The 15,075-nt window shown below is 48.7% G+C and overlaps 1 protein-coding gene across 1 annotated transcript in view; it reads left to right on the top strand.

Moving 5' to 3' along the window:
• NOX4 (NADPH oxidase 4) overlaps positions 1 to 15,075 on the top strand; it is a 369,265-nt gene that overhangs the window by 195,685 nt on the left and 158,505 nt on the right. Inside the window, exons 10-11 of the mRNA XM_075334714.1 lie at positions 8,075 to 8,239; positions 10,615 to 10,677. Of these exons, the coding sequence (XP_075190829.1) occupies positions 8,075 to 8,239; positions 10,615 to 10,677 (228 nt within the window). The remainder of the gene's footprint in view (positions 1 to 8,074; positions 8,240 to 10,614; positions 10,678 to 15,075) is intronic.

The raw sequence follows: 15,075 nt of genomic DNA, 5'->3' as shown, positions 1-15,075 counted from the left end.
TAGAAGCTGGCAATGGGTGGAATCTTGAGGGCCAACAAAAAGGAAGTCATCAAGATAATGAATAATAGATTGGGAACCAGATTCCACCTTCACGGTCCATTCCAAAAAGGAACTGAATAGCTCAAAGTATGAGCAAGAGATTGAGCAACCCATGGGAAGGCATGTATCGTAATAATAAAAACCATCTACGAAACATCCCAACAGATGGTAGCAATCCGGGTGAACCGGGAGAAGGCGGAAAGCCGACTCAATATCTGACTTGGCCATCAAAGCCCCCGGTCCTGCTTGCCTAACTAACGCAACAGCTTTGTCGAAAGAGACATACGTGACTGACGCATCCGAATCGGGTATACCATCATTGACAGACAAACCTTTCGGATGTGAAAGGTGGTGAATTAAACGAAATTTCCCAGGCTCCTTCTTCGGGACAACCCCCAGCGGGGACACCCGTAAGTTGTAAAAAGGGGGTGATTCAAAAGGGCCCTTTAATCTGCCTTTTTCTAACTCACAGTTTATTTTATCAAGTAAAACTGCATGAAGCCCCGTCGCAGACTTTAGGTTACGGGCAAAAAGGGGGTGTCTGTTAAGTTTAAAAGGAATAAAGAAACCAAAAGAGAAGCCGAAGCGCAGCTGCGCCGCCGCATCCTTATTGGGGTACCGGTCGAGCCACGGCCCCATCTCGGCTACGCTCACCGGCGTCCCGAGTCTCAGGTGGGTTTGACGGCTTTGTTGGCAATTTCGCCGAAGGGCGAGGGCATTTTGCCGCTGCGTGGGAGCCTCCGCAAGCAGAACATTCATGTTTATACCTGCAGAGACCAAAGAATCGGCAGTGCCCTTCGTTGAATTGCCAACATGTGCCGGGTCTACGGACGGCCACTGAACTGGGACCGGCGGAGTTGCCAGGGGCCGCGGAATGAAAGGGGGCTTTAGGAGTCATCATGAGGCGCAACCAGGAATCAGTAGCTTTAACCCCCCAACCCAAGTGAGGTTGCAGGGCCAAACGACGCCTGAAATCCTCATCATAACGCCACCACGCAGATCCGCCGTGCGCTTTGTATGCATTATAAATGGAATCAACATATATAAAAAGCTCCGAACAGCGTTCGGGGTGCTTCTGACCCATAACACCTCCCAATACAAAAAAGGCTTGCAGCCAGTTATTGATAGTTTTAGCGACCCTGGGTTTTTTGTCAAAAGGACGTTCGGCGGAACGCCTCTCTTTGTCAACCGTAAATTGGTCAGTGGAAACAAGCGACCAAATGTCTATGTAATCATTAGCCCATATTTTGTTGACCGTCTCTGGGTCAAGGTGAGAGCCCAAAGGGGACATACCACAAAAGAACGTGTCCTTATGTATATCAGCCCGAGGAGGAGGCTGAAATCTCTTCTCGGGCTGATTTCCAAGTAATAGGGGGTTAACCAGTATTTTATTACCCGGGGTATTTAAATGAGCTAACAGCGCTTTTAAAGACATAGCTGTATTATCACCTCCCCAAGCCCCAGAATAGTTGTACTCACCGACCGCTGGAGCATCTGTGGGATTCACCGATACATGTGGAGCCGTTACCAAGTCGGCAGCCTGTGGTTGAACCAAATAGGGTTCGGCATCTCTCCGGCGGCTTGATGTGCGACGAGAGCGCCTACTGTAAGTAATGGAGTCGCCTGATGACTCAGCCGTGGTTGATGGCGAACGCCATCTTGATGAGCGAGACCTACGGCTTCTCCGCGATGAACGTGACCGCCGCTCAGAATAAGCTGAGCGGCGACTGCGGTCCCTACTGTACCGCCTGCGTCTATATGGGCTGCGAGAACGTGAGGAGGAGTCGGAGGCAGTGGAGCGGTTTCCGCGCCCGCGGCGTCGCCTACCGCGGGCCGTGCTTCCAGCACCCGCAGCATCCTGAACAGGGAGAACCCGTGGTAAATTCTGCAGCTCAGGGGGCACAGCCATCGCCGGTTGTACTGCGGCTGGCAATGCCATCGCCGGAGGCGCAGCCGTTTGGAACGGCAGCACCTGCGGGGCCACGGGAGGCAAAGCCATACCCACCTGAGCTGCAAAAGGCAAGGCCATCATTCCAGGGGCAGCAGGAGGCACAGCCGTCACTACGGGCGCCGCAGGAGGCAAAGCCATCACCGCAGCAGCCGCAGGAGGTAAGGCCATCACTGCAGCTGCGGCAGGTGGCAAAGCCATTCCCCCCCCCGGGTTCATGGAATGTATTGACATTTGGGAAGGTATGATGTTGGAGGAAGCAGCAGCCCCCACCCTGCACACTTCTGAAGTAGTGCAGTGTGACAGAGAAGGGAACACAGTAGATGTTGGGGGCTGCAGACTATCAGCATGCTCCTCAGCCGATGAGGAGCTGCGGCTCTGATTACCTCCCATCCTATAAGGTGCGGGCGCTATGCAGGGAGGAGGGGTGAGCTGGTGCAGCAGGGCAGTTGTAGCAGGTGGGTTTTGGCGCGCAGGGACGTTATTTATTAAACTAAGCGGCGCCGCTTTGCCTGAGTGTGATGATAGGCTTGCGGCCGCCGCGTTCACAGCTGGGGGCGGGTGTGGGGACGCCACAGGGCGATTCGCGCGCGCCCGCCGTGCACGAGGAACGCGTGCACGCCGGGCGCGCGCGCGCCCCGCGCGCATGCGCAGTGGGGAGCTACATGCAGGGCTGAGACGCTCCGGAGGGCGGATTGTGCGGGCAGGCCGCCCGCCGGCCGGAGCGTGCGGTTGAGCCTCAGGGGGAGGGGAACGCTGCTCACCCAATATAGCAGCAAGCCACGCATCTCCCTCCCTCCTGAGTCTGTCCCTGACAGCCTGATTGAGCAAATCGGTCATCTCTCACCGGGAAGGCTACTTACAGCACCGTCCGGATCTCACAAGGTGAGGAGAGACCGGATCCCGGAAAAGAGGGAATATTTATAGGGGGGAAGAAAGGGATTATGGGAACATTCCCATTGGACAAACCCTTTGGAAGGGGAGGAGGGAGAATCGGACATGCGAGGGGGACTTAACCCCTTACTACCCGGGCACAGCAGTCAGGGTGCATTCAGTAAAACACTGACATGCCCCTGAATTACAGTAAATAAACACACACACGCCAGAAAAAATCCTTTATTAGAAATAAAAAACACACACATATACCCTGGTTCACCACTTTAATCAGCCCCAAAAAGCCCTCCATGTCCGGCGTAATCCAGGATGCTCCAGCGTCGCTTCCAGCGCTGCTGCATGGAGGTGACCGGAGCTGCAGCAGACACAGCCGCTCCGGTCACCTCCACACAGCTAATGAAGACAGCCGCGCGATCAGCTGCTGTCACTGAGGTTACCCGCTGTCACTGGATCCAGCGGTGGCCGCGGGTAACCTCACTGACAGCTCAGCTGATCGCGCTACTCACCTCAGTTGCTGCGTGTAGGTGATAGGAGCGGCGGTGAGTAGTGCGATCAGCTGAGCTGTCACTGAGGTTACCCGCGGCCACCGCTGGATCCAGTGACAGCGGGTAACCTCAGTGACAGCAGCTGATCGCGCGGCTGTCTTCATTACCTGCGTGGAGGTGACCGGAGCGGCTGTGTCTTCTGCAGCTCCGGTCACCTCCATGCAGCAACGCTGGAAGCGACGCTGGAGCATCCTGGATTACGCCGGACAAGGAGGGCCTTTTGGGGCTGATTAAAGTGGTGAACCAGGGTATATGTGTGTGTTTTTTATTTCTAATAAAGGATTTTTTCTGGCGTGTGTGTTTATTTACTGTAATTTACAGATTAATCATGGAGGGTGTCTCATAGACGCCTGACATGATTAATCTAGGACTTATTGGCAGCTATGGGCTGCCAATAACTCCTTATTACCCCGATTTGCCAACGCACCAGGGCAAATCGGGAAGAGCCGGGTACAGTCCCAGAACTGTCGCATATAATGTATGCGGCAATTCTGGGCGGCTGTTGGCTGATATTGTTAGGCTGGGGGGCTCCCCATAATGTGGAGCTCCCCATCCTGAGAATACCAGCCTTCAGCCGTATGGCTTTATCTGGCTGGCATTAAAATTGGGGGGGACCGCACGCCGTTTTTTTAAATTATTTAATTATTTATTTCACTACACAGTATAGACACGCCCACCGGCTGCTGTGATTGGGTGCAGTGAGACACCTGTCACTCAGCGTGGGGGCGTGTCTCACTGTAACCAATCATAGGCGCCGGTGGGCGGGGAAAGCAGGGAATACGAGATTGTTTAATGGGCGGCCGGCTTTTTCAAAATAGTAAAAGCCGCCGGAGCAGTGTGAATGCCGTGCAGCGCCGGGGATCGGGGATTGGTGAGTATGAGAGAGGGCTGCTCAATTCACTTACTCAGGAGATTAGCGGTCACCGGTGAGTCCTTCACTGGTGACCGCTAATCAGGGCGCTACACAGACAGAGCCGCAGCATGACAATGAAGTCGGGTGAAGTTCACCCGAGTTCATTCTGACAGTGCGGCTCTGTCTGTGTCTGCTGTCATCTGCCATTAAGCTCTGCTGCATGGCTGTCTGTGTCTGCTGTCATCTGCCATTCAGCTCTGCTACATGGCTGTCTGTGTCTGCTGTTAGCGGGCATGTAGCAGAGCTGAATGGCAGATGACATAGTAAAACCGCATCCCTACACATTACACACGCTTGGCAAGTCAATAAATAAAGAAAAAAAAAAAAAAAAGGTGCCCAATGCATACGTCACAGAACACATGATCTAAAGGAGCGCACACAAAATTGATCAATTTAACATAGACTACTAACGCACGTGTGACAGCAAATGAACGACCTATGTGCAATCTCATTAAATCGCATATGCGACCTGGGCGGGTCACATCGCAAATGAGATCGCATACCTAATTGTAAGGTGTAAAGCAGGCTTTAGGAGGATATCTGTTTGTGCAGGTAACTATTACTGTGCAGAATTATTAAGAATTTAATAAAAACCAAATCTATTCCCATCTCACTTGTTTATTTTCACCAGGTAAACCAATATAACTGCACAAAATTTAGACATAAACATGCAAAAACAAAACCCCCAAAAATTAGTGACCAATATATACCCCTTTCTTTTTGATGACACTCAGCAGCCGACCTTCCATAGATTCTGTCAGTGACTTGATCTGTTTGCGATCAACATTGCGTGCAGCAGCCACCACAGCCTCCAGACACTGCTCCCAGAGGTGTACTGTTTTCCCTCCCTGTAGATATCACATTTTATGAGGGACCACAGGTTCTCTATGGGGTTCAGATCAGGTGAACAAAGGGGCCATATCATTATTTTTTTATCTTTTAGATCTTTACTGGTCAGACACGCTGTGGAGTAGTTGGATGCATGTGATGTACCATTGTGCTGAATGAAAGTCATGTTTTTCTTGAACGATACCGACTTCTTCCTGTACCACTGCTTGAAGAAGTTGTCTTCCAGAAACTGGCAGTAGGTCTGGGAGTTGAGCTTCACTTCATCCTCAACCCGAAAAGGTCCCACAAGTTCATCTTTGATGATCCCAGCCCATACCAGTTCCCACCTCCACCTTGCTGGCGTCTGAGTCGGAGTGGAGCTCTCTGCCCTTTACTGATCCAGCCTCTGGCCCATCCATCTGGCCCATCAAGAGTCACTCTCATTTCATCAGTCCATAAAACCTTTGAAAAATCAGTCTTAAAATATTTCTTGTCCCGGTCTTGACCTTTTATCTTATGTTTCTTGTTCAGAGGTGGTGGTTTTCAGCCTTCCTTACCTTGGCCATGTCCCTGAGTATGGCACACCTTGTGCTTTTTGATACTCCAGTAACGTTGCAGCTCTGAAATATGGCCAAACTGGTGGCAAATGGCATCTTGGCAGCTTCACGCTTGATTTTCCTCAATTCATGGGCAGTTATTTTGCGCCTTTTTTGCCCTCACGCTTCTTGCGTCCCTGTTGGTTATTTGCCATGAAACGCTTGATTGTTCGGTGATCACGCTTCAAAAGTTTGGCAATTTCAAGACTGCTGCATCCCTCTGCAACACATCTCACAATTCTGGACTTTTCAGAGCCCGTCAAATCTCTCTTCTGACCCATTTTGCCAAAGGAAAGGAAGTTGCCTAATAATTAAGCACCCCTTATATAGGGTGTTGATGTCATTACACCGCACCCCTCCTCATTACAGAGAGGCACATCACCTGATTTACTTAATTGGTAGTTGGCTCTCAGCCTATACAGCTTGGAGTAGGACGACATGTATAAAAAGTATCATGTGATCAAAATACTCATTTGCCTAATAAATCTGCACACAGTGTACATATTCTAGAATACCCGATGCGCTAGAATTGGGCCACCATCTAGTAGTAATATAACCGCTCTTTTATTCAATAATAGGCATAAGGTCCATCCATGGAATCTGTCAATTTGATAATCTGTTGACGATGTGGTATAAATGTAGGAGGGCACCAACCTCACTTCTGGGATCACCCCTGGCACTGGAATTGCATAATTAAGACAAGGAGAGAGAGAAGTGCCATTAATGAGGGATCACCATACAAAGGATTGGGGAAAAATATACATATTATTGGAATCAAGAAAAACCTGTCACAGACAACACCATGGGTGTCTAAAGCAACCAATTTAACAAACATAGTTAAAAAGGAAGAGATGAGGCAGGACCGCACTATGCCGGTATAGGTGTTACAGTACCCTTGGTGTGGCCATGAGCTTGGTGCACCATTACGTCTCCCTCAATTTGCATACTGAGCAATCTCCTCAGATTGACACCACTTACGTGGTCAGATCAAGCTTTACCTCTGTCTTAATCGTGCTATTATGAAACTTTCAGGTCTGTTAATGCTTGTTCTGAAAACTTAAGGGGGCTTTACATGCTGCGACATTGCTAATGCGGAGTCGTTGGGGTCACGGAATTTGTGACGCACATCCGGCCGCATTAGCGAAGTTGCTGCGTGTGACACCGATGAGCGATTTTGCATCATTGCAAAAACGTGCAAAATCGCTCATCGGTGACATGGGGGTCCATTCTCGATTATCGTTACTGCAGCACTAACGATGTAGTTTGTCGCTCCTGCGGCAGCACACATCGCTGCGTGTGACGCCGCAGGAACGAGGAACCTCTCCTTACCTGCCTCCCGGCCGCTATGAGGAAGGAAGGAGGTGGGCGGGATGTTCCGGCCACTCATCTCCGCCCCTCCGCTTCTATTGGGCGGCCGCTCAGTGACGTCGCTGTGACGCCGCACGGACCGCCCCCTTAGAAAGGAGGCGGTTTGCCAGTCACAGCGACGTCGCCGGGCAGGTAAGTATGTGTGACGGGTCTGCGCGATGTTGTGCGCCACGGGCAGCGATTTGCCCGTGTTGCACAACAGATGGGGACGGGTACCCACGCTAACGATATCGGGACCGATATCGCAGCGTGTAAAGCGGCCTTTACTCCGTGATAAATCTCCTGTTTTCAGTGAGTCACGGAGTAAGTTTTCAGACCAAGCACTGGCAGACCTGAAAGTTTCATAAAAGGACGATAAGCTTAGCAGAAGGACGATCCTACTGAATGAGAACTGTCACTCAGCATCCGCCCCCCCAACAACAAGGAAGTGAAGAGACCAAAGAGCTGTAAGCTCCTGACGATACATGTTGAGAATAACCATTTCAGAGGATTAATATTGCATAAATCAGTGACCGATGTCAAGTTAGATGACAAAATACAGCTTTATGTGCCAGAATATCCTAGATCTGTTCTTATTCAGCAAGACACATTTTCTAGTACAAAAACATTACTAAGTGATATATTGCTTATTGCTATATTTATTTATTAGAAACACATCTAAATACAATTTTTCAGATGGACAACCCTTGTAAGACTGCATAATCCCATAATTATCCAATTTGCATAATCTTATATCTATTGCATAATCATTAATGTATGTGTAGAAATAATTCTGTTTTTCCCCCAGCGATAGCTCTTTATGCTCAACCGCTTAATCATGTTAGTGCCCATTATGGGGTCTCGAGGGTGTGCACATTTACCTTTTCGCACATTTGATTATAGTCTCTGTTTTCTCACTGTACATGCCATTTGAGACTTTCTCAGCTCATCTTTTCCTTCTTAGACTTGGCTGTGGATTTCGGCACCTTTATGCTTGTACTGCGCAGAACGGTTATACCGATTCTTCCGAAGCACCAAGCCGGTGACCATCACCTCCGTCATCCACCATCCTTGTAATGTCATCGAGATCAGAATGATTAAAGATCATTTCAAAGCGAGACCTGGTCAGGTGAGCACAGTGGGAAGCTAATCTTTCTTCATATACTGCATCCACAAAACTTAATATACAAATGACTCTCTGCTAAGATCACATCTTCAGGAGCAAAGTAATCACCTTTATGTCCTCCTCATATGAACATATAACATCAAACCTGTGGATTTGACACTTACCTGGTATTCAACCAGCCTAGTTGGCATTGCCATCGTTAAAAGTTAGGAAAGGTGATGACTTGCGGACTGGTGGTGGTCCAACTAAAGGTACACCCCACCAATCCTAAGAATGGGGCTCTGAACACCCCTGTGGAATGGAGGCATGTGAGTACATCATTCATTTTCTATGAGGTTGTTGGACATAACCTCATGCCACCTACACCTCAAAAACATCTATTAAATTGACCTTTTCTTACAATTGACTCTGCAAAACTCTTACTGTCGCTCTTATTCATGCTCATCTGGACTTTTGCAACAGTCTACTAATCACCTTCCCTCATACTAAACTTTCCTGTCTCCAGTCCATCCTTAATGAAGCAGCCAGGATTGTATTCTTGTCCAGCCACTACACCGATGCCTCCACTCTGTGCCAGTCATTGCACTGGTTGCCCATCTGCTACAGAGTCCAATATAAATTTATCACTCTAATCCCCAAAGCTCTCCAGTCTTGCACCACACTATTATCTTCTCACTGTCACGGCTGGAGATAGAAGCTATACCGGCCATATAGTACAATACAAAGGGAAGGGAAAAGGAATGCCTTATAGCTAAAGAAAGGGGAGAAGAGGTGACCCCTGACAATAACCTGCAGCTCACCCTCACTGCCCTCACCAACCGTGTACAGGTTCCACATCTGTCTCTGAGCAGGAATACCTCACCCTAGGCAAACCTTGATCTGAGCCCTAAGTAAAGATTGCGGGTTTGAGCACTGTTCAGCACCACTAACGCCTAAGAGACAAAAGGAAACAATACAGGGGAAACACAAATGCTTCCAGCTGAGCCCAGGTAAATGGCAAAAGTCAAACACTTATCTTAGGAGCAACTACCACAAAAGTTTCTGGAACAACAAGAGGAGATGACCCTGCAGACCACAGTCAGGAATGACTATAAACCGCAGCACCCAAACCACCCCAGGGCGAGGTTTATGAAGGAAGTCTTAAGAGCATCTACCACAGAAGTCTCCAGAACAAGAAGAGGAGACTACTGCTACAGACCACAGCCAGGAACAACTATAAACCGCACCCAAACCAACCCAGGGTGAGGTTTATAAAGGAAGTCAGAGGATGGCAACTGAGAGGAAAAACTGACAGTTTCCCAGGAATATAAAATCTCCTGCTACAGAAACAAGGAACTGTCAGATAACAACACGTGCTGCCAATCTCTGGGATTTTCTAATACTCTCTGCCACTGGATTGTCAGCCGGCCGTGACAACTCTGTGACAGGCCATAACACATCCTTGACACTTATTCATGCTTGTCTAAAAGCCTACCCATGCCTTCCATTCCACTAATGACCTAATACTGACATCCTCAATAGTCCTAACCTCCCACTCCCGTCTCCAAGACTTCTCACAAGCTGCACCAATTCTCTGGAATGCATTACACAGGACAATTGGATTAATTCCCAATACCCAGCGGGCCCTAAGGAAGCATATCGTTAGACTGGCCTATTCCCTGACCTCACGTAACTAACTATTCCCTTTTGGCCCTGACAAAAGATTTACACTAAATCTTGTCCTTTTTATCATCTGTTTACACCCTCTATGTACCTAATACCCCTCTGTACCTGCAGTTGTACATACCGGCAGCGTTATGTGAATCCCCTATTTATAATATTGATGGCTGGACCAGACAACACAAGCATTTTTTACCCTTTACCTCTAGTGCCCCCTATTTCCTCATAGATTGTAGCTCGTGAGCAGGACCCTCAGTCCTTTTGGTATCTGATGAATTGTGTTATTCTGTAATGTCTCATTGTCGGTACATGTCTCCTCTAAATTGTAAAGTGCCGCAAAATATGTTAGTGCTATAGAAATAATAATTATTAATTAATTAATTAAATTAATTAATTAATTTCCGAATGAAGCCCTCTATTATTTCCAGAAGTGTTAGTCACGGTTTCTTTCAGATGGATAATTTCATAGCCCCACTCTTTGGATCGATGAGGGTCCCGGAGTTTTGGCCCCCCACCACCACCAATCCTAACAACTTGAATAACCCTTTTAATTCTATGGGACAGATGGTGATACTAGAATTGTACTGGCAGAAATGTGATTCCCCGCCATCACCCCCAGGCTGTCTTCAGCTTCCCTTCGTAATGGTGTAATAGAGGCGGAACCTTAACTTTATCGCTCCTTTTTTTTCCCGTAATTTTGTCCTCTTTCAATTTTCTAGTACATCATTCTACAGTGCCCAAGAGTGTCCGCTCTGGAAAACCATCCATTCACCCTCACAATGGTAAGTGTAGACATTTTTTTTACTTTGACTTTTTTATGTCTTACACTACAGCCACCTGGTGCCAAAATTATAATGCCATACATGGTTTAAATAATGGCGCCATATCATCCCATAGTGACAGTGTCCTTATGATATTGCCCATATAATGCTGCAGTACGGACCAGTACAGGGCAAGAGATCGAAAATGGTGTCTAGTTGTGGTTAACCCTTTTTTACGAAAGCCAGAAATGGGTGTTTGGAGCGGGCTCATGGGGTGAGCCTGCTCCATACTCAGCAGGTGATAGCTGTGTGCTACAGCCAGGACCTGGCGCTAACAATCGTGGGTAAAGTGGAGATCTGCCCGCGATTGTTAACCTGTTAAATTCCCCTGTGAAATTCTGACAGGGGGATTTAACATGTGCCGGAATGGGTGTGTGCCATTTTAAGTAACGCGCCCACGGGGTCGGGGGTTACTTGTCGCCAGGCCGCGGTGCTTCTCCTGGAATGCCGCGGTGGCCTCGCCCGGTTCCATGATCCCGGGTGTCAATAAAATGGCTGGGGATGGGGACGATGGAGGTAGTGATTGTTCGTGACACCATCTGTGATGTGCGGCCAATATGAGCCACCACTGCAGGACTTCTCTGCTGGGGCGGATGACTACGCAGCTCGGATGGGTCAGCTCTCCACAGCCAGAGCTGTGCCCCAGGGAGGATGATGGTGGTGGTAGTTTCTCAGACGCCGATAGCACTGTGGGCGCGATGGTGTGGGTGTCGCGGGCGGAGGGGCCACGCTCGCTACGCTCAGGTCCGGGGCTGCTGCTGCTTGGTGGCTCGAGCGGTGGGCCGGACCCGGGGAGTCGAGCAGCGCTCCTCGCCCACGAGTGAAAAGGGGGGTGGTTGGCTTGGGGAGATAGTTCGTGACGCCACCCACGGGTCGTGGCGATAATGGGCACCACCGCTGCTGATGACGGGGATCCCGGGAGCGATGGCAGGGAGCAGCTAGAATGTTGGTTCCCCCTCCGTGGGTAGGGGTTGGTGATCCCGGGGCCCGGTAGTGGTACGGGGAGGCTAGAAGGCCGGGGTGCAGGTTGCAGGGATGGCACTGTTGTACTCACTCAAGCACAGATTCACAGAGTCTCTGGTAAACCAAACGGCTGGATGGACGGGTCCCGCAGCCGGCTGCAGTGTCTTTGCTCTCCCCGGACAGGTTGATGGTGGCTGTCTTTCCCTGCACCGTTGTAGAAAGTATTGACTCTGATGGTTTCCCACTGGTAGTCCGCTCCCCGGCGTGTAAGTACCAAAGGAGCCCGTTTGCCCGCAGGCGCTGGCCCTTGGATCTCTAGCCTATGGCGGTGGCTTTTTATCCTCATTGTGTGGACTGTTGCCTTCTGTCGAGTTTTGGGTGTTAGGGAACTCCTGGGGTTCCGGTCACTGTCGGATTTGACCTTTTCAGCGACTCCTAGCCTGGTCGGGGTCTGAGTACCCTGCCTTTGTTCTTAGCTTCCCTCCGCTGCCCGGTTCGGTACCGGCGGGCCACCGCCCGACCCTGGTCCTACGGTTCTGCAGAGATCCACTAACTCCTGCAGACGGCCACCACCATCTGCCGACTTTGCTGACAGTGCCTGGGCTCCTACCCAGACACTCACAGTTTCTGTCCTGTCACTTTCAACTCCAAACTTAACTAACTGCTTTTCCCGCCTCCAGGCCTGTGAACTCCTCGGTGGGTGGGGCCACCCGCCTGGCTCCGCTCCACCTGGTGTGGACATCAGACCCTGGAGGGAGGCAACAAGGATTTTGTTTGACTGTTGTTGACTATCCAGGGAAGGGGGTGTGTGTGATGTTGTGTTTGTGACTACATGGCTAGTCCAGGGCGTCACATGGGCGCCGGCAATAACGGGATGACACAAAAGGTGCAGTTCAAGGTCTCTTTACTCACTGCTCACATATTCAGCTGTGGGAAAGTGCCGATCCCCGCTGTGATGGGCTCCAGCCGGTCCCAGATACTTTGGAGGTCGTGACCGGCGGTCCCTTCTGTTAGTCTCCTTTCTGTGGTCTCCCTCCACTCCAGCTCCTGGGCCGTGGAACGGGTCACGGGTCCCTGCTGCACTCCCCGCGAACCCTGGGATTCCCCTTCGTTTCCTAAGAACCCGGGTCGAGCCTCCAGCGCCAGACCACGGGCCCCTAACTGTTCGTTGTCTGATACTCCTCCCAAGTGCGACCTCACACGAACACTGTCCGGTGCTGATTGCCTATTGTGTGTTGGATGGCTCCTAACTTCCCCTTGTGGAAGCCCCGCCTTCCGGGTTCCTAACTAGTGGGCATGAGGTCCTGTACCTCATGATGGCCACCCCAGCTCCTACCCTAGCCCGGCCATAGTGACAGAACCCCCGTGTTATGTGTTGGTTGTGGTTGTTACCGGGGAGTATCTCCTGCGCATCCAAGATGAATACTGCTCCTTAAGTGAGGTGCAGTACCTTGTGGCGACTGAATCCTCAGGAGACCCACATACGCGTGTTGTGATTGTGGGTCAACTATGGTTAACTATGACAGCCGGGGGTCTGCTGAAGACCTCCAAGCCTGTCATTACAGCTCTCTCTTGAAATCTGCCTGCAGCCGGGCTTCAGAGGAGACTGTGATTTTCACTACAAGTTGCAATGCTGTGGCACTCGTATATATTGCACAAGCAATCAGATGATCCCAGATTATAGTCCCTTAAGGGGACTGTTAAAAAAAAAATTAAAAAATATGAAAAAACAGTAAAAGTTAAAATCACCCCATTAAAAATAAAGACACTGAAAAAATACACATATGTGGTATCAACATATTCAGAAAGTCCGAGCAATCAAAATATAAAAATAATAAACCAATTGGTAAAAACTGTAAACAAAACAAAATCACAAATGCGAAAATTAAGCTTTTTGGTTGCTGCAAAACAACAAAAAATGCTGTAACCAGCGATCAAAACGTCATATCCATCCCAACTTGTTATCAATAAAAACGTAGTCTTGCTCTGCAAAAAATAAACCATCACACGGCTCCATCGACTGAAAATTAAAAACATTACGGGTGTTGGAAAATGGCGGCACAACCCAACAATTTTTGGGGGCAGAGTTCTGATTTTTTTTTGTTTTTCACTAATAAAATAATAAAAAATTGGACATATTTGGTATCGCCGTAATCGTACAGATGAGGAAAATCTTACTACAAGTTTATTTTTACCACAAAATGTACACCGTAAAAAAAATTCACAAAAAAAATGTCAAAATACTGTTTTTTAACAATTTGTCCACACTTGGAATTGTTCCCCCGTTTTATAGTATACTATGTGGTAAATGAATAGGAGCTGATCTGTAGCACCGGGCAGATGCCACTACACAGTTGACGGAGCTATGCTGTTCAACTCCGCAACTGCTATCATCTGACCACTGCCGCCAGTCAGGACAGTTGATTTGAAGGGGTGTTGGGACACCCCCATTGATCTCATATTGATGAGATATTTTTTTTTTGGGGGGGAGGGTGCATTTCTCCTTGAGTGACAGTTCTGGTGGTGAACAGCAGTGCTGTAGTATGGCTAGACCTATAAAACACAAGTTCCGCTGACAACAGAGCATTTAAATAAGCACACGGTTTTGGACACTGAGAGCCGAGACCTGCTATAATAGCTATGTGCTAAAGATTTTACAAGATTGATAACAGCAGCTTGGCAGGAGCTAAGAGGGAGGTGGAGGGAGGTCAGCATCTATCTGCTTTATAGAAATTAATGTGCTGGAGAGAAGTGGCAGAAATGTTAGCAGTAACTGGAATGTAGCTACTGCACAAGTTCTGCGCAGACACTAGTGGCCAAAGTCCATGAAAACCAGCTGTACACTATGAAAGATAAAAGATCTCATTGCAGAAGAATTACAGAAGATAGAAAAAAGCAAATCAACTGCAAACTTGCTTAATTTAATAATTTAATAGATTGAGAATACTCCTTTTATAACTTTCTTCAGACCAATCAAACTGACATTGGCACTTGACCCCTATTACTACACACTAAAACTGGCCTTGACTCAAATATAAAAAGTACACAAATAACAATAAATATTCCACATGTAAAATGTTTTTAGCAGGGTATTTCCATTTCAGGTGATTATGGTTTATCCACAGGCTGTGCATGAATCCATGACAGGTGAATGACCCAATCTAGGGACCCCTACCTATCACTAGAATGGGCACCCGCTGACCCGTTTTCTGTTTCCCTGCTTTCATATTCTGCATACACTGATCTGGAGAGGCGACCACTTTTGGATGTAGTGTTAAAGTCTATGGATGTTGCAAAATTTCTCCCCTTTTCCCTACTGGTGGCAGTGGTACATCCCACAATTAATAGGAATTTATGGTATACTCTGTGGATAACAAAAAAGGACAGTTGCACTGT

This window comes from Anomaloglossus baeobatrachus, chromosome 2, assembly GCF_048569485.1.
Source record: "Anomaloglossus baeobatrachus isolate aAnoBae1 chromosome 2, aAnoBae1.hap1, whole genome shotgun sequence".
Taxonomy (NCBI): domain Eukaryota; kingdom Metazoa; phylum Chordata; class Amphibia; order Anura; family Aromobatidae; genus Anomaloglossus; species Anomaloglossus baeobatrachus.
The sequence above is the reverse complement of the archived record's forward strand: the minus strand, read 5'-3'. Positions and strand labels throughout refer to the sequence as shown.